Source organism: Pelecanus crispus, chromosome 3 (assembly GCF_030463565.1).
Source record: "Pelecanus crispus isolate bPelCri1 chromosome 3, bPelCri1.pri, whole genome shotgun sequence".
NCBI lineage: Eukaryota > Metazoa > Chordata > Aves > Pelecaniformes > Pelecanidae > Pelecanus > Pelecanus crispus.
This window is the reverse complement of record NC_134645.1, coordinates 133,338,567-133,361,114: the sequence shown is the minus strand read 5'-3', so window position 1 is coordinate 133,361,114 and position 22,548 is coordinate 133,338,567. Positions and strand designations below refer to the sequence as shown.

The 22,548-nt window shown below is 44.9% G+C and overlaps 1 protein-coding gene across 2 annotated transcripts in view; it reads left to right on the top strand.

The window, feature by feature from the left end:
• Nucleotides 1–22,548, top strand: part of ZNF512 (zinc finger protein 512) — a 26,274-nt gene extending 3,726 nt beyond the window's left edge. The window contains exons 3-14 of one of the 2 annotated variants that reach the window (XM_075706863.1): nucleotides 1,196–1,404; nucleotides 3,525–3,614; nucleotides 6,906–6,989; nucleotides 8,241–8,365; nucleotides 8,748–8,834; nucleotides 10,080–10,178; nucleotides 16,133–16,300; nucleotides 18,627–18,821; nucleotides 19,512–19,613; nucleotides 20,954–21,016; nucleotides 21,492–21,590; nucleotides 22,070–22,548. In XM_075706863.1, the coding sequence (XP_075562978.1) occupies nucleotides 1,196–1,404; nucleotides 3,525–3,614; nucleotides 6,906–6,989; nucleotides 8,241–8,365; nucleotides 8,748–8,834; nucleotides 10,080–10,178; nucleotides 16,133–16,300; nucleotides 18,627–18,821; nucleotides 19,512–19,613; nucleotides 20,954–21,016; nucleotides 21,492–21,590; nucleotides 22,070–22,369 (1,621 nt within the window). In that variant the 3' untranslated portion in view covers nucleotides 22,370–22,548. Of the gene's footprint in view, nucleotides 1–1,195; nucleotides 1,405–3,524; nucleotides 3,615–6,905; nucleotides 6,990–8,240; nucleotides 8,366–8,747; nucleotides 8,835–10,079; nucleotides 10,179–16,132; nucleotides 16,301–18,626; nucleotides 18,822–19,511; nucleotides 19,614–20,953; nucleotides 21,017–21,491; nucleotides 21,591–22,069 lie in introns of those variants that run through there. The other variant, XM_075706864.1, reaches the window with a different exon arrangement.

Sequence of the window (22,548 nt, the reverse complement as noted above, 5' to 3'; positions counted from 1 at the left end):
TTGGTTTGTGTGATGAGAGTCTCAGCTGACTTTGCTTATTGGTTTGTATGAAAAGTGCTTTTCTGACACTTCAAGGGATATTAGCTTTTATTTATTGTTTTCAAAAGGATTTTACCACTGGGAAGATAAATATTTTATGTTCGAGACCAAATGGTGTTCCAAAATCTATGTATTTTGAGTGTGATTGCAGCTGAAAGGCTTTAATCTGAGAATTCTCCCTGTCCTTTTGCGGTACCTCCTTAAACATAGTATATAGTAATCTGACCTGGTACCATCAGTGTCCCCCACTTATTAATTTCTGGATTGAGGTGTTAAAACATGTGAGCTCCACAGCTCAGGGTGTGGGACAGTATTGGTGGGATGGCCGTCACAGTCATCATTCAAGCGATCCACTTCTGTTTGTGAATTGTGGTAGCAATGGGATATGTTGAAAAGTGTTTCTGTTTTCTGTTCTTTCCTCTTATGTTAATGGTATTTGCCCAGAGAATAGGTACTCTATGTTTCTTTGACACCTAATCATTTTGCTGTCATGTACAGTAGTGTAATGTCCAGGCATTTCAGGGCTGTGAGAAATATTTGAGAATAGTGAAACAAAGTTGCCTCTGATGTCTAGGAAGAAAAATCAGTGCTGCTGGCTAGTCTAAATTAGTCTTCAATGTAGTGTGATTTGTAGCATATGCTATAAGGCTGTCTTCATTGCTGAAAGCCTTGCTGGTTAAAATTCTTACTAGTGTTAAGTCTTTTAATTATGTAGTGTCAGCTCTGACTCTGGGAATACATACCGAAGGAGATCTTGCCCTTTGTGGGATGGAAAAGGTCTCTTTTGTAATGATGGGCTGCAGAAGAATTCTTGTATTCCACATTGGTTGCTTAAGGATAAATGTATTTTTTTAAATTGAGATTACCTTGTGCCTGCTTCTTAAGTTGAAGGCTTGAGGTAGGATGAATATTTTTTTCTGTTCTTCTCAAGTAGCTTTCTAATGTCATTCTCTAAAAGATATACCGAAAAATAACATTTAGGCTGTTTTCTCTTGCTGGCACTTTTCAGTTCACAAAACTCAGGAGATTCAATCAATTTTGAGATGAATTTTTAGAATACTTGGGAAGATGAAAGGGATGTTGTCTGTCAAGTTATTGTGGTTGTGTGTGTATGTATGCATACATATACATAGGATTTCAAGTTGATGTTTTCCAGGTCTAAACAATTTGAGGAGGAAGAAACTACTGTCCTAGGACTGAACAGTAACTATGACGAGACAGTCAGCAACATTTCTTCTGCCTCACCGAAGAGTCGAGTGAATGGAAGTGCAGAGTCCAGAAGCAAGCGGACCATTCGCAGGCCTGCTTACTGGTTGGAAATGAGAGGAATAAAAAACAGCATTAACAAATCTTCAGAAAAAAAAGGTACTCATCACTCTTGGCTCAATGCAAAACTGTTTTTCTCTCCGGTTCTTTTATGAAAGATTAGATGACTTCTGAAAGACATGCTGCAGTTCAGCCACAAATTACAAGCTTGGTAATGCTGCTCATGTATCAGGAGAAATAAACCCCTCCACTGCAGAAACATAGGTAAAATTCTCTGATGTTACGCAGTTCCTTTTGAGTGACTTGTCTATTAAAATAATGATTCTGTGACTGAACTCAGTTTTATCTGTAGAAGAGATACATATAAGGGTTCTGCCGATCGTATCAGGAATATTCTTTGAGAGCTTTAAAAATAGAACAAACAACACTAAAGATGTAGAAAAGGGGACCTTTCAGCAGTACTCTGGATTAGACATGGCTTTTGTGGTCGGTAGATTTTTTTTTTTAAAGGATGTTTTTATTTCTTTTATTTTCTCACTTCTGTCACTTAGGATTTTCTTATTTGGAGTGCGTTGGGTCTTATGTTGTTGTAGGAACATTCAGATTTCCTGGCCTAGGAGCTGTTTTCCAAACTTCTCGTGTGGTGGAGAGCCAAAACTTTGCTCTTCTTTAACGCACTTTCTTCTTATCTTTAAGTTAGAATCTGTATTCCATCTTGTTGTGGGGAGAGCTGAATCTGATAGCTTGATAGAAGCGAGGTTGCTGCAGCTCCACACCCCAGGTCCAACCAGTAGCAAAGCTAAGCCTGTATTCCTGTAGGTATAAACACACGTACACAACATGTATACGCAGCCAGCCATACAGATCAACATGAAGAGGCGTGCTCAGCACTCACACAAACAGCACCAACAGCCTCTATCCTGTTTCCTTCTCTGGCTGATCAGGATGAAGATGTGTTAGCGAGAGAAAAGAAGCATATATAAAAAGTATATATAAAAGAAGTACATATACATGTATGTGTACGCTTGTGTGTGCACACATATGTGCAATGTGGATCTCTCCTATAGCTGGACTTAAACACTCAGTCTACTCAATACCTGGCCTTTGGATCCCGGTCTCCTCAATTGCTGGTACGTGGACGTGCTAGCTCCTGCGGCCCGCAGAGCCGTGCCGGTTGCTGTTGTAGACCTCCTTACAGACAGGGTCACACGCACAGACACTGCTCTCCTCTGGTCCCTCTGATGTGGTGTCAGGCGTGACCAGACTTGTGTACTGACCAACCACCTGTTTACAAGCAAGTGGCCCTTTTTATCCTCTTACGCCTCTATTTTCCTACACTTGATCCTCCCCAAATCAGCTAATTCTCTCCCTTTCCCTTCCTTTGATACCACTCTTAAACATTCCAGTCTTGCGTGATCCTGAATTGTTCTTCGCTAGCATCCCATGTGTCACATAACCCTAGGCATTAACACCGCACTCTTCCCTTCTCACCGCTCCCCTCCTTCCCCCTTCCAAAGGGTGCTCCAGAGAGTGACTCCCATTGACTCATCCTGGTGGGTCTCCAGGGACAGACCTGGAAGGAAGGTGTCTGTTTCTTTGAGTCATAGAATCATAGAATCGTCTAGGTTGGAAAAGCCCTTCAAGATCATCCAGTCCAGCCATTAACCTACACTACCAAGCCCACCTAAACCAATCAAGGGCAGACTAGACTAAACCATATCCCAAAGTGCCACATCTACCCGTTTTTTGAACACTAGTCCATAGTTTATGTTCCCCTGCCTGCCTTTGCGCTTCTGTACTTCTCTGTGTTCATGAAGATAAGCCTTTGATAGGCCTGGAAATAGTGAGGGGAGGCAGGATGTTATTTGAGTTTCCCCACCTGCCGTTGTTTCTCTATGCTTCTTTTTGTGTGTGTGCACTTGAGCTTTTTATGACATAACCTAGCACCCTCTGGCTCTTTTCCTGAGGAGTACTGTTTTCCCAGACCATGCTGTGGCACTGTTTCTTCCATATCTTCTGTGTCGGAGGATTGCAGGCTGTGGAGTGCCTAAACGTTACTGAGTCAAAAGGCTGCGTCTAGCTCACTGGTGTCCAGGTGCCTTACAAAAACTATTTTTTTTTTAAGTATTGAATACGAGGATAAGCTGGGGCAGCAGCAGACTCAAAGCTATTATCCAGACTTAATAATGAGATGAAGCATTTCTGTTCTTACTCATTAGCAGAAGTACTATTGAAAGGCAAGAGGAAATCTGAGCAAGGGGAAGGCGAAGATCTTAAAGACTCTCCCAAGAAGAAGCAGAAGATTTCGGGTAATACAAGTAACTTGTAATTCCTAGTTATAAGCCTCCAGGTACTTCAGACTTCCTTTCTGCCCAAATGCTACCCTCTGCTGTCTTCCAACTCTATTTCTGATTCTGGGTATTTTGTTATAGGAGACTGTTGACTAATTTCTGTTTTACAGTGGGAGATTATTGTTCTAATTTCAGTCTCTCTTAAAAGTTCAATGAAGGGAGGGAGGAAAGGAAGTAGGGGAAGTATAGGCTAATCTGCTTAATTTCAGTTTCCCAAAAGATTCTGGACTAAATAATCAGACAAATTACTTGTAAACATCTGGAGATTAATGAGTAGATGATAACAGCAATATGGGTTTGTTAAGGAGAAATCAAACCCAACCACTTTAATTTTCTTTTACCACAGAGACAGAGGAGGGAAATGCTTGATATCATAGGTCTTTCATGCCTTCAAAGGGTTGTTAATCAGTGGTTAGATTCAAAAGGAAGTGTACAAGTGGTGCAGATAGGAGCAGGTGACACAGGAGAAGTATACGTTTGCTGTCCAATCTTGCAAGGATGAGGTTAGGAAAGCCAAGGCCAACTAGGAGCTGAATCTGGGAAGGGATGTTGAAGGCAACAAGAAAGGATTCTACAAGTACATGAACAGCAAAGGGAAGACTGGGGAAAGTATGAGTGCACGGCTGAACAGGGCAGGGGAACTGGTGACAAACGATATGGAAAAAGCTGAGGTACTCAGTGCTTCCTGTGCCTCAATCCTTATCAGTTAAAGGAATCCTTTGGGAATCCCAGGTGCCTGAGACCAGAGGGCAAGTCTGAAGCAAGGAAGCCTTACTCTCAGTGAAGGAGGATGAGGTTAGAGCACTTAAACAAACCAGACATACCTAAGTCCCATGGGGCCTGAGGGGTTGCACTGAATGCTGAGAGAGCTGGCTGATGTCATTGTGAGGCCACTCTTGATTATCTTTGAAAGGTCATGGTGCCTGGGAGAGGTTCCTGAAGACTGGAAGAGAGCAAATATCACTCCTATCTTCAAGGACAGAAAGAAGGAAGATCTGGGGAACTACAGGCCGATCAGCCTCACCTCAGTCCTTGGGAAAGTGATGGAGAAGATCCTTCTGGAAAGCATTTCCAAACACATGAAGGACAAGATGGTGATTGGGAGTAGTCAGCATGGATTCATGAAGGGCAAATCATGCTAAATCAACCTGATAGCCTTCTGCAGTGAGGTCACTAGCTTGGTGGACAAGGGGAGAGCAGTGGATGTTGTTCACCTCAACTGTAGTAAGGCTTTTGGTGCTGTTTCCCACAACATCCTCATAGACAAGCTGACAAAGTACAGGTTAGAAAAACAAACAGTGCATTGGATTGAAAACCAACTGAACATGCAGGCCCAGAGGGCTGTGATCAGCAGCACAAAGTCTGGTTGGAGACACATCACGAGTGGTGTACCTCAGGGGTAAATACTGGGACCAGTACTGTTTAACATTTTCATTAATGACCTGGACAATGGCACAGTGTGCACCCTCAGCAAATACACAGATGATACAAAACTGGGAGGAGTGGTGGTACACCAGATGGGTGTACTGCCATTCACAGGGACCTGGACAGGCTGGAGAATTAAGCAGAGAGGCATCTCTTGAGGTTCATCAAGGAGAAGTGTGAAGTCCTGCAGCTGGGCAGGAATAACCCCATGTACCAGCATATGCTGGGGGCTAACTTCCTGGAAGCAAGCTCTGCAGAGGAAGGACCTTGGGGTCCTGGAGGACAGCAAGCTGACCGTGAGCCAGCAACGTGCTCTTGTGGCAAAGGCAGCCGACAGCATTCTGGGTTACATTAGGAAGAGCATTGCCAGCAGGTCGAGGGAGGTGATCCTTCCTTTCTGCTCAGTACTGGTGAAGCCACATCTGGAGTACCATGTCCAGCTCAGGGCTCCCCAGTACAGGGCTGCAAAGATGATTGAGGGACTGGAATATCTTTTCTATGAGGACAGGCTGAGACAGCCGCGACTCTTCAGTCTGGAGAAGAGAAGGCTCAGGGAATCTTACCAGTGTGTGTAAATACTTGATGGGAGGGAATGAAGAAAAGGGAGCCAGACTCTCCTCTGTAGTGCTCGCTGACAGGACAAGAGGCAATGGGCACAAATTAAAACACACAAAATTCTATCTAAAGACAGGAATACACTTTTTTTACTGTGAGGGTGGTCAAAGCCTGCCACAGGTTGCCCAAAGAGGTTGTGGAGTCTCCATCAGTGGAGATACTCAAAACTTGACTGACAACGTTCTTCAGCAACCTACTCTAGCTGACCCTGTTTGAACATGGGGGTTGGACTAGGTGATCTCAAGAGGTCCCTTCCAATCTTAATGTTTCTGTGATTTCTGTGAAATAGAAAAAAGTATAGAATGATGGTTCACAGTCAGTCCTAGGTTCGATTCTAACTATTGTTTTTGTCACCAAGGACTTAGAAGTATGTAAACAGCACAAAGCTGAAACAGATGGCAAGTGTGTTGGAGAAAAGGCTAAAATTGAAAGTGGTCTTGACATCAGAGAAACAGTTTAAAAAATAGAATGGAATATAGTGTGTAAAATTAAAGATGCTGTAGTTAGGAAGAAACACTAGCACAGCTGGAAGACAAAGAACAACCTCCTAGGTTTCAGTTCTTCAGAAGAGGATTTGAGATTTATAATAGTGTCATACTTGTTTTTGAAAAGGCAGATGTTATACTGTGATGTTTGAGCAGGAATGCAGACTTTCAGACGTGAAGTAATTCTTTTGCTCTAATGCAGGGTCATACTTGGAGTGCTGTTTCCAGCAGCGGGCACTACAGTTCAGGAAATGTGTGGACCAACTGAAGAGAACAGGGATGAGAAGAAAGCAAAAAGCATAACCCATGAGAAAATACTGAAACAATAAGAATTATGTAGTCTAAAGAAAACAGAAATGAGTAGAGGAATGGGACTGTCCATTTGGTTGTCAACAAGTCATTAGATTGGCTCAGCCATACTGTGAATAGAGGACGTTTCAGTGTGAAGAGTTCCCATCCCCTGAGTTTTGTGTATGAACAACCATACAGATCACAGATATCTGGATGGGACTAATGTCTGCGGCTGTAAATAGCTATGGATTTTGAAAGGGTGTAGGGACATAATCTTGACATTCCTTAAGAAAAAAAAGCATTGAACATTTCTGAATGAGTAGCTTTGAGACAACAGACTAAATAGCAGCCGTCTAGCAAAAAAATCTCTGCTATTTTGTAAAAAGGCTTGCAGAATTAAGTCTTCTGGTCTTTTTTGTTTGTGTTATAACAGGAAAAAACCAGCAAGCTGGAACACAACAAAACTCCAAAACGAAAGGCCACTGTGTTCAGAAAGAACTGGAGACTTACGGCACAGGTAAGAAGAAGTAGTTGCTCAAAATTGTTTATAAAGCAGCTAAAAGATAAATGTGATTCTAGGATTTGAACCTGAGCAACAGCTGTGTTTCTGGTGTTTCCATTTTGTTGTTCACTTTACTGTTGACAAGAAAGAACTGGCTGCTGTCCTTTTGGCACTGTGTCAGTACTGCAGAGTGAGATTGGAGGGACTGCATACTGCCTAATAGTGTAATTCCACGTGGTTTTACCACTGCATAATGGGACAGTGAAGGGGGGATCACTTTTTTTAACTGAGCAAAAACCTGTTAAAATAGTTTCATTATAAAACTCATAAAAATATTTATACTTTTTTACTCAGCAGAGTATGTTCACAGGAAAAACTCTGTAGCTGCCAAATCACCTCTTCTGGTAACCTGGTAGCCAGAGAGCCAAGCAGTCCATCCTAGAAAAATAACATTAGCCTTGACCCAGCAAGTGGAATGACTTGGTATGTGTAGCTCACAGCACTTGTTAAATACACCTGTTTTCTGCCAAGTGCTGTTTGATTCACAGACTTTTCCCCCAGCCACCTGGGGAGGGACAACCCCTGCCTGTTTTCCAAAGAGGAAAGCCTTTAGATCTATTTATGATAAGAATTCAAACAGATGGCTGCTAAGCCACTTTCTTCCCAGAACACATTTCAGTAATTTATAATCCTTGTGGATTATGCCAAGCTTTTGCTTGGCATTTCAAAAAGAGGCCAGGAACTGGAAACTGTGCCACACAGGGTACTTTTCCCTGGCTGTTGCGTAACTTGGCCTGGTGGTGCAGCTCTGTTCACTTTCAGTGCCAAAACTGCTGGCTAATGTAAGTGGAGCTCTAAAGATTTGGTTAGTAGAACTGAACTGTGAACTTCGTCTGAAACTGTTCAGTCACATCTGTGACTACTTTTACTGTGAGAACCCTTTTGCTGAAAGAAAAGTTTACTTTGTGTGCTAAAGTAATTGTGTAATAAAAATTAATGAAGGAAAAATCTCTGCTGAACAAGTGGAAGAACACTCCTTGCAAGGGGGTGGTAGGATTAAAGATCTCCCAAAAAGAGTGACGTGTGCCTTCTCACATGACACATTTAAAGCTGCAAATGAGCTAAACCTATTGAAGTGTAGCTGGACATGAGTTTAGTAGCATATGACCTGTTTCCTTCTAGGATTCATTGTGCATGTTGAAGGAAAAAAAAAAAAAAAAAAGATACTGCATTTGCAGTTCTGTTCCAAACATTTTGTTGTGACAGGTAGTATGGAAGAGCGATGGTCTTTGGAAATTCAGGACAAAGGCCGAGTTAGCTGTCCAACATGCCGGGCTGTGGTGAGAAAGACTGTAGAAGGACTGAAGAAACATATGGTAAATTGCAGACAGGTAAGAACCTGACAGATGAGTGATGTTTTCTTTACTCGTCTTCAGCTTACTGATAGAAATGCCTGCACACTGTTTTGTGTTGCATTTAAAACCAGTTTCATCTCATCATCGTGTCTCTAAGCAAGAGTCCTTTTTACATCTGTTAGAGGCTCTGCTTGGTGCTTCTTGCTTAGCTTTTTGCTGGAGGTTTGGGGTAGTGAACAAAGGTGCAGCTATTTCATTGTTCCCCTAAATTTTAGGCTCCATAAAATCTCTTCTGTTCTTAATGGGCAGTTACCAGGCCCAAATAAAATGTTCTGCTCTCCTGCTCCTTTCCCCCAAAGAGTTTCCCACTGCTTTGGTTAATTTGCAGTTACATGCACCATGTCTCATTTATTTCTAGAAAATGTTCACATGTCATCACTGTGGGAAGCAGCTGAAGTCTTTAGGAGGGATGAAATACCATGTCATGGCAGACCATAACAATCAGGTAACACAACTACTGTGCATATAAAAATCTTGTAGGCAAGACAGTCTTTTGTTCCTTCCCTGGTGCACAGAAGAAAAAAAATGGTGTGTTTTTTCAGAAGTTGCAGCTGTTCAAATCTTGTCTACCTGTTATTTTTCCTGTGAGATTTGACATCCGAAAAAACAGTAAAATGTTACCAGAGATGGTAGGCATGCTACATCTTAGAAAGAGGGGATGAATTTCTGTTTAGGTTAGCTATGTCACACATAAAAGGCATTCTCAATCAGAAAAAAAAAAAAATGATTGCTCATTAGGCTGCAATTTTCAGTCCTTTGCTAGAAAGTGGGAGTTTTTCTACATCCAGAGCAGACTAGTTTCAGTTCTTTACAAGTTCAAAGGTAAAAAAGCAGAAGCAGCAGTTTAGTTCTTGTCTCTGTTTACTGTAAAGATACTAATGCTACAGTGTGCTTTTCCTCTTTGCTATTACTTTAAAGAAGGCAATGTCTCCCATTGTAGTTGAGATGAATTAGAACTTTTGGAAAGGTCATTCAGAAGTTTAGGTAAGGTTTAGACAATTCATTACTGTTATTTTTTACATAGTTCCCAGTACTGTGGTTTCTGAACCTACAGCTGTACTAGTAAATGAAATAGGCCAAGGGTCTTGTTCTGGCCCTGAGGAATAGGTCTGTCACTCGGTTCTAACTTTTTATTCAGTATAGGTGTAATGTTATTGTAAGGTAGTGTAGGAAATAATACACAATAACTATCAGAGAGAAGAACATGAGCTGTAGTTCAGCATAGATGAATAACCATTACAGGCAGTTGGTCTGCTTAGCTTTAATGAGGCTAAGTGGAAATGGTACGACCAGTAAATGTTAAAGATGCATGACAGAGATGAGTAAGTACTTTCCGCAGGCAGGAGGGGAGAAAAGTAATTGCGGAAAGACATACCCTTGTCCTTCCCAGCAGCTAGTTTGGGACCATTTCTTATCAAGGGTTTGTTCATAGATATCTATCTAAATGTTAAAACTCTTAACTGCAAAGTGGTTTCCAGGCAGTTTACTCCTTTTAAAGGTAATTCCATTGTTCTGGGATATAGACAGTGATCATTATATTAGATACACTTCTGTAAAATCATAAATTGCAAAGATTTAATTATTTTGGAAGCTTTCCTTCAGTAGTGTGTTGGGTAGTGAATTCCCTGTGAGAAGAACTGTAAATGCTGAGCATCCTGTGTTTTTCTTTCATCTTTCTGCTGTGCTTTAGCCAGTTGTGAAGGAGGGAGGAGAATTGGATGAGCAGCTTGAGCGAGACCGCCTTCGGAAGGTTTTGAAGCGTATGAGAAAACTAAAGTGCACAAGGGAGGTAAGCTGCGTTGTGCTAAGTATCCTGAATTAAACAGCAGTGGATGCATAAACGTAAAATATTATGAGAGCTCTGCTGGGTACGCTTTGGTGCTGGTCAAAGCTGGATTTTTTTCAAGATCCTAGCTATGCTTTTAAGACAAAGTATCATAGAATCATAGAATGGTTCAGGTTAGAAGGGACCTTTAAAGATCATCTAGTCCACCTCTCCCTGCAGTAAGCAGGGACCTCTTCAACCAGGTCAGGGTGCTCAGAGCCCCATCCAACCTGACCTCAAATGTTTCCAGGGATGGGGCATCTACAACCTCTCCGGACAACCTGTTCCAGTGTTTTACCACCCTCATTGTAAAAAATTTCTTCCTTCTATCTAGTCTGAATCTACCCTATTTTAGTTTAAAGCCATTACCCCTTGTCCTATTGCAGCAGGTCCTATTAAACAGTCTGTCCCCATCTTTCTTATAAGCCCACTGTAAATGTTAAAAGGCTGCAATAAGGTCTCCCTGGAGCCTTCTCTTCTCCAGGCTGCACAACCTCAACTCTCTCAGCCTGTCCTTGTAGGAGAGGGGCTCCAGCCCTCGGATCATTTTTGTGGCTTCCTCTGGACCCGCTCCAACAGGTCCATGTCTTTCCTGTGCTGAGGACTCCAGAGCTGGATGCAGTACTCCAGATGGGGTCTCACAAGAGCAGAGTAGAGGGACAGAATTCCCTCCCTCGACCTGCTGGCCACGCTTCTTTTGCTGCAGCCCAAGGTATGGTTGGCTTTCTGGGCTGCAAGCGCACATTGTCGTCTCGCGTCCAGTTCTTCATCCATTGGTACCCCCAAGTCGTTCTCCACAGGGCTGCTTTCAATCCCTTCATCCCCCAGCCTGTATTGATAATGGGGGTTGACTTGACCCATGTGCAGAAGCTTGCACTTGGCTTTGTTGAACCTCATGAGGTTTGCATGGATCCACTTCTTGAGCTTGTCCAGGTCTCTCTGAATGGCATCCTGTCCCTCAGGCATGTCAACTGCACCACTCAGCTTGGTGTCATCTGCAAATTTGCTGAGAGCGCACTTGATCCCACTGTCTGTGTCATTGGTGAAGATACTAAACAGTACTGGTCCCAGTATGGACCCCTGAGAGGGACAGCACTCATCACTGACCTCCATCCAGACATTGAACCGTTAGCCACTGCTCTCTGGATGCAACCATCCAGACAATTTCTTACCCACCAAATAGTCCGTCCATCAAATCCATATCTCCAATTTAGAGAGAAGGATGTTGTGGGGGACTGTGTCAAAGGCCTTACAGAAGTCCAGATAGATGACATCCGTAGCTCTTCCCTTGTCCAGTGGTGTAGTCAATCCATCATAGAAGGCCACTAGGTTGGTCAGGCAAGACTTGGCTTTGGTGAAGCCATGCTGGCTGTCTCAAATCACCTCCCTGTCCTCCATGTGCCTTAAAATAGTTTCTAGAGGATCTGTTCCATGATCTTCCCAGGCACAGAGGTGAGGCTGACAGGTCGGTAGTTCCCAGGGTCCTCCTTTCTACCCTTTTTAAAAATGGGTGCAATGTTTCCCTTTGCCCAGTCATGGGGGACTTCACCTGACTGCCATGATTTTTCAAATATCATGGAGAGTGGCTTGGCAACTACATCAGCCAATTCCCTCAGGGCTCTGGGATGCATCTCACCAGGTCCCATAGACTTATGTATGTTGGGATTCCTCAGGTGGTCTCAAACTTGATCTTCTCTTACAGTGGGAGGGACTTTGCTGCCCCGGTCCTTGCCTTGTGGTCCATCCACTTGAGAAGTGTGGGAAGAGAGATTACTATTGAAGACTGAGGCAAAAAAGTTGTTGGGTACCTCAGCCTTCTCCTCGTTTGTTGTTACCAGTTTGCCAGTCATGTTCATCAGAGGGGTACACTGTCTTTGACCTTCCTTTTCTGGCTGACATACCTATAGTAGCCCTTAGTATTCTTTGCATCCCTTGCCAACTTCAGCTCCAGCCGTGCCTTGTGCTTTCTGACCCCATCCCTACACAAATGGGCAGCGTCCCTATACTCTTCCCAGGATACCTGTGCCTGCTTCCACTGCCTGTGCATTTCCTTCTTGCCCTTTAGTTTGACCAGCAGGTCTCAACTCAGCCATGCCGGTCTCTTGCCTTCCTTTCCTGATTTCTTACACATGGGGATCTAGAGCTCTTGTGCTCTGTGGAAAGTGTCCTTAAAGACCTGCCAGCTCTTTAGTGCTCCCTTGTTCCTGAGGGCAGTTTCCCGGGGGGTCCTATTGAGTAACTCCTTGAACAGCTGCAAGTTCGCTTTCCGAAAACTCAGGGTCCTGACTTTACTCTGCCTGTTCCATATGCCTCAGGACTGTGAACTTCACCAGTGCTTGATCATTGCAGCCCAGGCTGCCTCCAGTCATGATGCCTCTGATTAGCTCACTTGCATTGGTGACCAACAGGTCCAGTAACGCATCCCCTCTAGTAGGGCTGTCTGTTACCTGGCTTAAGATGTTATCCTCAATGCACTCCAGGAGTCTCCTGGATTGCCTGCAGCTCACTGTGCTACTTCTCCAGCGAATGTCGGGGTGGTTGAAGTCCCCTAACAGGATGAGAGGCTGCAAGCACGATGCCTCCTGTAGCTGGAGTAAGAAGGTGTCATCAATAGGCTCCCCTTGATTGGGCGGCCTGTAGTAAACACCAACCACAAGGTTCTCTTTGTTGCCTTGGTTTCTAATTCTTACCCATAAGCTTTCAACCTGCCTGTGGCTATTCTTCAGAGACAGCTCTTCACAATCTATCCATTTCTTGACAGCAAGGGCAACCACTCCGCCCCTCCTTCCTCGCCTGTCCCTTCTGAAGTGTTTGTAGCCATCAATAGCAATGCTCCAGTCATGGGATTCATCCCACCAAGTTTCAGTAATGGCAACTAGGTTGTAGCTTTCTAGCAGCATGGTGGCTTCCAACTCCTCCCGTTTGTTCCCCATGCTGTGTGCATTGGTGTAGAGGCACTTCAGCTGGGCTGTTGGCTGTGTCACCTTTTTAGAGGAACACACCTTAATTCCTTTGACATATTTCACTGGTGTTTCCCTGTTGGCTCCTATTACCTCAGGAGCCCCTGGCTCATCGCTGTAAGACTTCACGTGTGCTCCAGTGTACCCAGCACATCTCGGAGCAACAGGCTGAGGACCCTTGCTAGCAGCCTGTCCCTCAAACCTTGGCGTGTCATCCCATGGCTTGTCACGGGCGAGCCTGATGTTATCACCTTCCTCCTTCAACTCTAGTAGTCTCTTGAGGGACTTTGGTGGGATTCTGTGTTACCAGGAAAGCAGCAGGATGCCTGGAGAATTACCTCTAAATACTTGTGAAGCACTAAACATAGAGAATGAATTTTGGAATGACTGATACCTGGTTAAAACATCATGACTAAAAAAAGTAGTAGTCTGGTGAATACTAACTGGCTCAACTAGAAGTTTTAGGGCTTCACACATGACTTGTTAGGTGACATTCTCTTGCTTATACTAGAAAGGAGTTCACCTTTGGTTACTGTCTGATCCCCATTCGAACTCTTTTAGAGAGAATAACTGCGGTGATTAAAACAGAGTTTTTATTTTTGATTACGGTTTTTTTTTAATGGCTTCTTTAAACTAGATGTGTAAATGTAGATTCAGCCAAGGTATGACTTTATAAAAGGTATGACTTTATAAATGCATTCAGTGGAAGATGCATTCAGTGCATTCAATGGTCCTGCTTGACCAACCTGATCTCCTTTTATGACCTGGTGACCCGCCTGGTAGATGAAGGAAAGGCTGTGGATGTCATTTACCTGGACTTTAGCAAAGCTTTTGACACCGTCTCCCACAATATTCTCCTTGGGAAGCTGGCAGCTCATGGCTTGGACAGGCGTAGTCTTCACTGGGTAAAAAACTGGTTGGGTGGCCGAGCCCAGAGAGTAGTGGTGAATGGAGTTAAGTCCAGTTGGCGGCCGGTCACGAGTGGTGTTCCCCAGGGCTCTGTTTTGGGGCCAGTCTTGTTTAATATCTTTATCGATGATCTGGATGAGGGGATTGAGTGCAGCCTCAGTAAGTTTGCAGACGACACTAAACTGGGTGGGAGTGTCGATCTGCTGGAGGGTAGGATGGCCCTGCAGAGGGACCTGTCCAGGCTGGACCGATGGGCCGAGGCCAACTGTGTGAGGTTCAACAAGGCCAAGTGCCGGGTCCTACACTTGGGTCACAACAACCCCATGCAGCGCTGCAGGCTTGGGGAAGAGTGGCTGGAAAGCTGCCTGGCCGAAAAGGACCTGGGGGTGTTTGTTGGCAGCGGCTGAACATGAGCCAGCAGTGTGCCCAGGTGGCCAAGGAGGCCAACAGCATCCTGGCTTGTATCAGGAATGGTGTGGCCAGCAGGAGGAGCAGGACAGGGATCGTCCCCCTGTACTCGGCACTGGTGAGGCCGCACCTGGAATGCTGTGTCCAGTTTTGGGCCCCTCACTCCAAGAAGGACATTGAGGTGCTGGAGCGTGTCCAGAGAAGGGCAGCGGAGCTGGGGAAGGGTCTGGAGCACAGGGCCGGTGGGGAGCAGCTGAGGGAGCTGGGGGTGTTCAGCCTGGAGAAGAGGAGGCTGAGGGGAGACCTGATCGCTCTCTACAACTCCCTGACAGGAGGGGGCAGGGAGGGGGGTGTTGGGCTCTTCTCCCAAGTAGTTAGCGATAGGACGAGAGGAAATGGGCTCAAGCTGCGCCAGGGGAGGTTTAGGTTGGAAAATAGGAAAAAATTTCTTTACAGAAAGGGTGGTCAAGAATTGGACCAGGCTGCCCAGAGAGGTGGTGGAGTCCCCATCCCTGGAAGTGTTCAAAAAATGGGTAGACGTGGCACTTGGGGACATGGTTTAGTCTAGTCTACCCCTGACTGGTTTAGTGTGCACTTGGTAGTGTAGGTGAATGGTTGGACTGGATGATCTTAAAGGGCTTTTCCAACCTAAGCGATTCTATGATTCTATGATTCTATGTCAGGGAGGAAGAAGTTAAAGGATAACCATTTTACCTTGCAACAGTATTATAAACTGTTCACGGAATAACACAATTGTTAAGGCTAGAAGGGAACTTCTGAGGTCATCTAGTCATCCACATCAACCCCTGTGCTCAAGCACAGTCAGCTAGTGTTGGTGTTTTCAAGAGGGATCAAGACGACACTAGTTTGTTTCTTGTGTGCACCAAAAGTATTTTATTAACGTGTACTTCTGCTCTTTCCTTAGTTGTTGTGATAGCTGGGAAGATGTTTTTATGCATAATTAACTGTGTGCGTTTGTGTTTTTTGAAAATATTGAGATTGGCCACAGCTAGAGAAGAGGATGGAGGGCAGATGGATACATCTAAGAACATTAAAAACTTGCTGATGCATGTTTGATTTGTCCTGTTTCCAAGCTTAGTGTCAAGTTGATCACTGGATTCAGGGTTAGTAGATATTCTAGTAAGTGACATCCGCAGGAACCATTGCAGTTTTTGTTGTCCTCCGCTGCAGCATGAGACAATAGCTGTATCCTAGGAATAGCTGAAAGTTTTATTTACCATCACCCTAATATTGCTGCGTTCTAGACAGTTTGACCAGCCAACCAAGTATAAAATCTTCCTCTTTTTCTGCCCAATTCCTCCATTCATATCTGAAAATCTTTCTGGTTTTGTGCATCCTCATTTAACATCTTGCTTCTTCATTCCATATATTGAAATTTTCTGTTGCCCACTACCTCAAAGAAGTTCTAAGAAACAGTTTCTCCCAGTTGCAGCAGCTGGTTCTTTGTCCCAGACTTTGTTTATCTGAATAGACTAACATTAAAGTTTACTACCTGATTGTCCTGGTCTGGCAGGAAAAGTGGTAGTACTTTGGTCAGCAAACTGTACATTCTATACACAATGGTCTTGTGACCACTTGGAGAGCATTTTTCTTCCATGCATTTTTCTTCTGTGTTGACAGGGCTGCACAGGCAGCTTCACTAGCATAAATGGATACCTATATCATGTTAAAAAATGTGGGAAGGCTGCTTCTGAGCTGGAGAAAATGGCTATGAAGTGCCATCACTGTGGAAAAGCATACAAATCAAAGGCAGGACTTGTCTACCATCTCCGAGCTAAGCATGGGCTGGTAAGTGCAAATTGCCATAGTTATCAGGATAGTGTGGTGGTACTTCAGTCATTCACACTTGAGATGCATGTAGGCTTTTGTCTGCTACTTGGGTGGGTAATTAGGGTTAGCAAATCTTTTCATTTTTCTGTGTCTCTGGAGTATTCTGTCCTTGATACTTTCCTTCGAGCAGCAGCTGTTGCTGTTCTGTGACTCGGATGAAGTTTTTAATAGTAAATCACCATGGCGGCACTAAACTTTCCCCAGCCTGACTTTTGCTCCACGGAAGAATGATGCTAACATGTATAACTTGTGAAATGCTTTTTTTTTGCTCTTAAAAGACCCAACATTATAGAATCATAGAGTCGTTTAGGTTGGAAAAGACCTTTAAGATCATCCAGTCCAACCATTAACCTACACTACCAAGTCCACACTAAACCAGTTAAAGGTAGACTAGACTAAACCATGTCCCAAAGTGCCACGTCTGCCCATTTTTTGAACGCTTCCAGGGATGGTGACTCCACCACCTCTCTGGGCAGCCTGTTCCAATGCTTGACCACTCTTCCCATGAAGAAATTTTTCCTAATACCCAATCTAAACCTCCCCTGGTGCAGCTTGAGCCCATTTCCTTTTGTCCTATCGCTTATTCCTTGGGAGAAGAGACCAACACCCACCTCACTGCAAACTTCTTTCAGGTAGTTGTTGTCATGGTTTAGCCCCAGCCAGCAACTCAGCACCATGCGGCCGCTCACTCACTCCCCCTACCCTGATGGGATGGGGGAGAGAATCGGAGGAGTAAGAGTGAGAAACACTCCTGGGTTGGGATAAGAACAGTTTAATAATTGAAATAAAGTAAAGTAGTAGTAATAATAATAACAATATAATAATGATAGTAATAATAATAATATCCAAAGCAAGTGATGCACAATGCAATTGCTCACCACCCGCCGACCGATGCCCAGACAGTTCCCGAGCAGCGATCGCTGCTCCCCGGCCAACCCCCCCCCAGTTTCTATACTGAGCATGACACCGTATGGTATGGAATAGCCCTTGGGGCAGTTGGGATCAACTCTTCTGGCTGTGTCCCCTCCCAGCTTCTTGTGCACCTGGCGGAGCATGGGAAGCTGAAAAGTCCTTGACGAGCATAAGCAGTACTGAGCAACAACTAAAGCATCAATGTGTTATCAGCGTTATTCTCATTCTAAATCCAAACCACAGCACTGTGCCTGCTGCTAGGAAGAAAATTACCTCTATCCCAGCCGAAACCAGGACAGTTGTAGAGAGCAATAAGGTCACCCCTCAGCCTCCTCTTCTCCAGGCTGAACACCCCCAGCTCCCTCAGCCGCTCCCCACCAGCCCTGTGCTCCAGACCCTTCCCCAGCTCCGTTGCCCTTCTCTGGACATGCTCCAGCACCTCAATGTCCTTCTTGGAGTGAGGGGCCCAAAACTGGACACAGCATTCCAGGTGCGTCCTCACCAGCACCAAGTACAGGGGAACAATCACCTCCCTGCTCCTGCTGGCCACACCATTCCTGATACAAGCCAGGATGCTGTTGGCCTCCTTGGCCACCTGGGCACACTGCTGGCTCATGTTCAGCCGCTGCCAACAAACACCCCCAGGTCCTTTTCGGCCAGGCAGCTTTCCAGCCACTCTTCCCCAAGCCTGCAGCGCTGCATGGGGTTGTTGTGACCCAAGTGCAGGACCCGGCACTTGGCCTTGTTGAACCTCACACAGTTGGCCTCAGCCCATCGGTCCAGCCTGGACAGATCCTCTGCAGGGCCATCCTACCCTCCAGCAGATCGACACTGCCGCCCAACTTGGTGTCCTCTGCAAACTTACTGAGGCTGCACTCAATCCCCTCATCCAGATCGTTGATAAAGATATTAAACAAGGCTGGCCCCAAAACAGAGCCCTGGGGAACACCACTCGTGACCGGCCGCCAACTGGACTTAACTCCATTTACAACTACTCTCTGGGCTCGGCCACCCAACCAGTTTTTTACCCAGCGAAGAGTACGCCTGTCCAAGCCATGAGCTGCCATTGGAGCAGAACAGGCAGTACTATGGTTGTTGTCCATGAGTGTTTTACAGTGGATGATGTTATATCCCCTCAAGACCAGTGTCTGCATGAAACTCTCTGCTTGAGCCTCACTGCTGTGACCCCCCTGAGTAGATCTGGGGGTCTGTCTTGCTAGAGGGGTGCACTTCTGTCCTGTGTCTGTGTCAGTGAACCACAGCTGCAGCAGCATTTTTGTGAGGGATTTTGCAGAATATTTATTCACAGTATTTAGTGTAACTGAAATAGGAACTACTGAAGGAGGCTCACCTTTTTTGGCCTTCATTGCAGGTCACTTTCCTCCATGAGGAGAGAAGAACAGAGAGCCTGAAGGAAATAAAACGGGAGCCAAGTAACACAGGCAGAGTTCAGAGGAGATCTGCAAAGGTGGCAATCTACTATCTCCATGAGCTAGCTGGAGAAGAGCTGGCCAAAGAGTGGCCCAAGAGAAAGGTTCTGCAGGATTTGATTCCGGATGACCGGAAGGTACAAGGCCTTAAAAATGCCATATAGGGTTTGAGTCTTTTTTCACATCAGATGAGTCTTGCACTAGCATCAATCCACTGTTGCCAGTGTTTAGTGGCCCATGAAAAGCAATATGGAAGAAGTAATGTCTTGTGGGAGGGACCAGGTTTTGCTCTCTCTGGTCTTAGATTACAGTATTGCTACAGTAGTAATTGCTGTGGTGTATTTTATCCAGGCAGGCTATAATGACTGTCAAGTCCTATTGCTGTAATTTTCAGTGGGCACAAGTAACGAAGACAGTTATAGGCAGTATGTTGCTCACAAGTCATAGGCTGCAGATCACTGCTGCCATGCAGTGATATTTCATAGTTTTTCAAGCTTCAGAGTTTCCAGGAGCATCTTTTAGGCTGTAAGGGAAACCCAAGGAAAAAGGATAATTTATGATTTTAATGTGGTAAGTACATTTAGAGGAATTGTTGTAGTCAAAGTTACGGGAAGTTTTAGATTCTGGTGTTGTGGGGGTTTTCCAGATTGAGTTATTTTTTTAGAGAGTCAGTGAGATAGGAGAAGATTGGTTATTGAGAGTTTGGCTATTAGAGTAGGAGAAGAAATAGCACTTATGTCTCACAACCTGGGAGAGAAATGGACATACTTGGCCCTATGTATAGCCAACATTGCTTCCAGCTTTCAATTCCATCTCTTTTTTCTCAGCTGAAATATACTCGTCCTGGACTGCCCACATTTAGTCAAGATGTGCTGTGCAAGTGGAAAACGGAGATAAAGATGTACCGAAGAGTCCACTGCCCAAATCAGGTAATCCTTAAGTGTTTCTGAAGGCTCAAAGGGGACAGATTTCAGGTCTGTATGAGCCAAACAGCTTTCCACAACCTTGAAACCACAGTTTGTCTCATGGGAGACAAATTCTGCTGCATCTCAGTATGGTTGGTTAGTGTAACCAAGACCCTGTTTGGACTGCTGCCCTAGGGATGATCCCTCTGGGGATGTTTTTGTCCACTTCAGAGCCAGTAACTTGGTGTCAGGCTGGTACAGCTTTCACATCCAGCTGGGAGCTGGTCCATTTGAACGTTTGAGCAGTGGAAAAATGACAGGCCCCTGCCTGTCCCGCAGGTGTACTAAATCTAATTACAGAAGAAGGGAGGAGTAGAGATGGAAATGTAAGAGTAGAGGGACTTCGTCTGGCACAGCACTTAAGTTTTCTTTTGGAAGCTGGAAATGGGCTACAGAAGAGTCATGCATGGCGCTGTCGTCCTGGTCTAGGGGTGCTTATGTACGTGCACTTAGTTTCTTACGATCCCACACAACAGTCACCAGTCAGATCCAGTGAGAAGAAATGGCCCCATTGGTGGAAACTATGACAGATGTGACGCACATGATGCACACTGCTGGATAGCCAAGGGTCAGTGGTGGCTTCCATCTGGGTTTGGTGTAAAGACAATACCTTCTCCCTGCTCTACCCCTCCTCCAGCACTCTCTCACCAGTTTTCAGGCTAGCGTCATTTCCAAGTGTAAGAATTGCAACATAATGTTGTATATGGAGCTGCCTCCAGAAAGCAGCTGTCCTGTTTCACTGACCAGTAACCCAGAAGCATGTCTTGCACCTACCTCCTGTTTCAGGGTCTGGGCTGTCGGCTGAGCATGATCTAGTATCCCGAGACTGATGCCTAAAGCTCCCCATGGGATAGGCCTGTAAAGCTGTCCTTCAACTGAGACCATTGACGTCAGATGCAGTACTTCTGCTCTGTGCCACTAGATACGAGCAGGGGAGGAGAGATTGAAGTGTCTTGTACTTGCCCCTGTGCTTTGTTTGAAATTAATCTCTGCTGCACTTCAGGCAAAATGCAAACTCTATGATTTCACTTGGGGTTTTAATAGAGGGTCAACGTAACTGTGACAAGAGTCTATTATGTCTAAATGTGCTCAGAAACTGGAAATACTTAACTTACTGAAAGCTTAAGTCTCTTTTAATGGTCTTTTTACTAGAAGCTTTCTGGCTTTGTAGGACTCAGTATCTCCCTCCCTCTACCTCTCTTATCCCTTTTGGAATTGTCTTCCAGAGAATAAGACTTTCTTGTGCAGGAAGAAGTGATTTCTTACTAGAGTTTTGCTGACATGCACTTTTTTTACTGTTTCAGGGTTGTGAATCTGTTTATGGCAGTGTCTCAGGACTCAAATCTCACCTCGGCACATGTACCTTGGTTGGTAGCCTTCCTGTACTCACTATCTTTTAGTCTGACTGTCCCTGTCCCTCAGATATCTCCTTATGCAAGCTGTTGTCCTGCCATCTGTTAATCTGAATTCCTCACAATTTGAGTGCTTCCCTCTATGCTAATGGGGTTGCCACTGCAAACACTGCTTGAGGCAAAGAGGAAACATCTTAATGGCATGCATTTTAGTGAAACTGCAGTCCTACCTGTAGATTCACAGCTACAGGAGCATTTTTTCCAGCTACAGTGCTGGAGACCTTGTAACATCTCACAGAGCAGTCTGATGCTTTGTGGGCATAACTGGTCAATAATGTCAGTGCTCCTGTAGCTAAAGCATTGTCTGGTATGAATAAGAGTTTCTACTTCTTGCTGCTGGGTTATATCTGAGGAAGATTAAAATACAATATATAGGTGTATCAGCTTTCTAGGCAGCAATTGGTGATGGACTTTTTTGTTTTGGTGCCAGGGAGACTTTGTGGCTGGTAAATACAAGTGTCTCCTGTGTGAGAAGGAGTTCATTTCAGAGAGTGGGGTCAAGTATCACATCAACTCTGTGCATGCTGAGGTAAGGCAGGCAGAATGGAAGTCCTCAAACACCAGGTTTTTGGAGGTGGGGAGGGTGTCTTGGGAAGGAAATGCTGGATGCTTGCCCTGTTTTATTTTTTCCTTGCTCACTGCTGGGAGCAGGGTCCCAGACTCAAGTGGCCTTTGATTTGCTTAAACATAGCTGGTCTTATGCATTGGTCTGGGGAGCAGGAGTTGTGTTGTGTCACACGTCTTGTCCCAAGCTGCTGCTGATCAATTCAGCTCTTCAGCATTTCCTGTGCCTTTAGCCAGGCAATTGCCAAATCAAATCTGAATCCTCTGAGACAGTGACACCTGAGGAGGAACATTGACAAACAGAGCTTTGTTAGGCAGCTGCCTTTCCAGATCTCACATTTCAGGAAACCTTTGTCCCGCAAGGCAGCTTTATTATAAGCCCTGATAGGCTTTATATGGTATTTCCACCATCAGTACCAACCTGTTGTCTTCTAAACCCTCCAGGACTGGTTTGATGTGAACACAACTACCACCAAAAGCTTTGAGAAGCTAATGAAAATCCGCCAAAGAGAAGAGCAGAGGAAGCAACGGAAGAAACGTCCTTTGACCCGGGGCAAAAAGAAGAGAACTGGGACCCTGGCTGCCAAGAAGCTCCCCACTGCTGGAGTTGAAAAAATGAGGAGAAGTAAGAGAGGACGTCCACAGCGGGTGGACAATGAGAGTGCAAGTAGTGAGGAGGGGGAGCCCCAAGTTGCACAGAGAGCTGAATTTCCAAAAACCAGCCGCAAGAGAGGCCGGAAGTAAATCCCTAGAAGAAGAGAAGGAGTAATCCTAAAGCTTTTCAGTTACAAGCCCCACTTCTGTCAGGCTCATAACCCACAGCACTAATACAAGCCACTGAATGTCTTTGGGACTGTGACTCCATTCTGCTCGGTGACCTTGACTTTGAAACTATTGCCTCTGGTCAGTTGTGAGAGATTTGA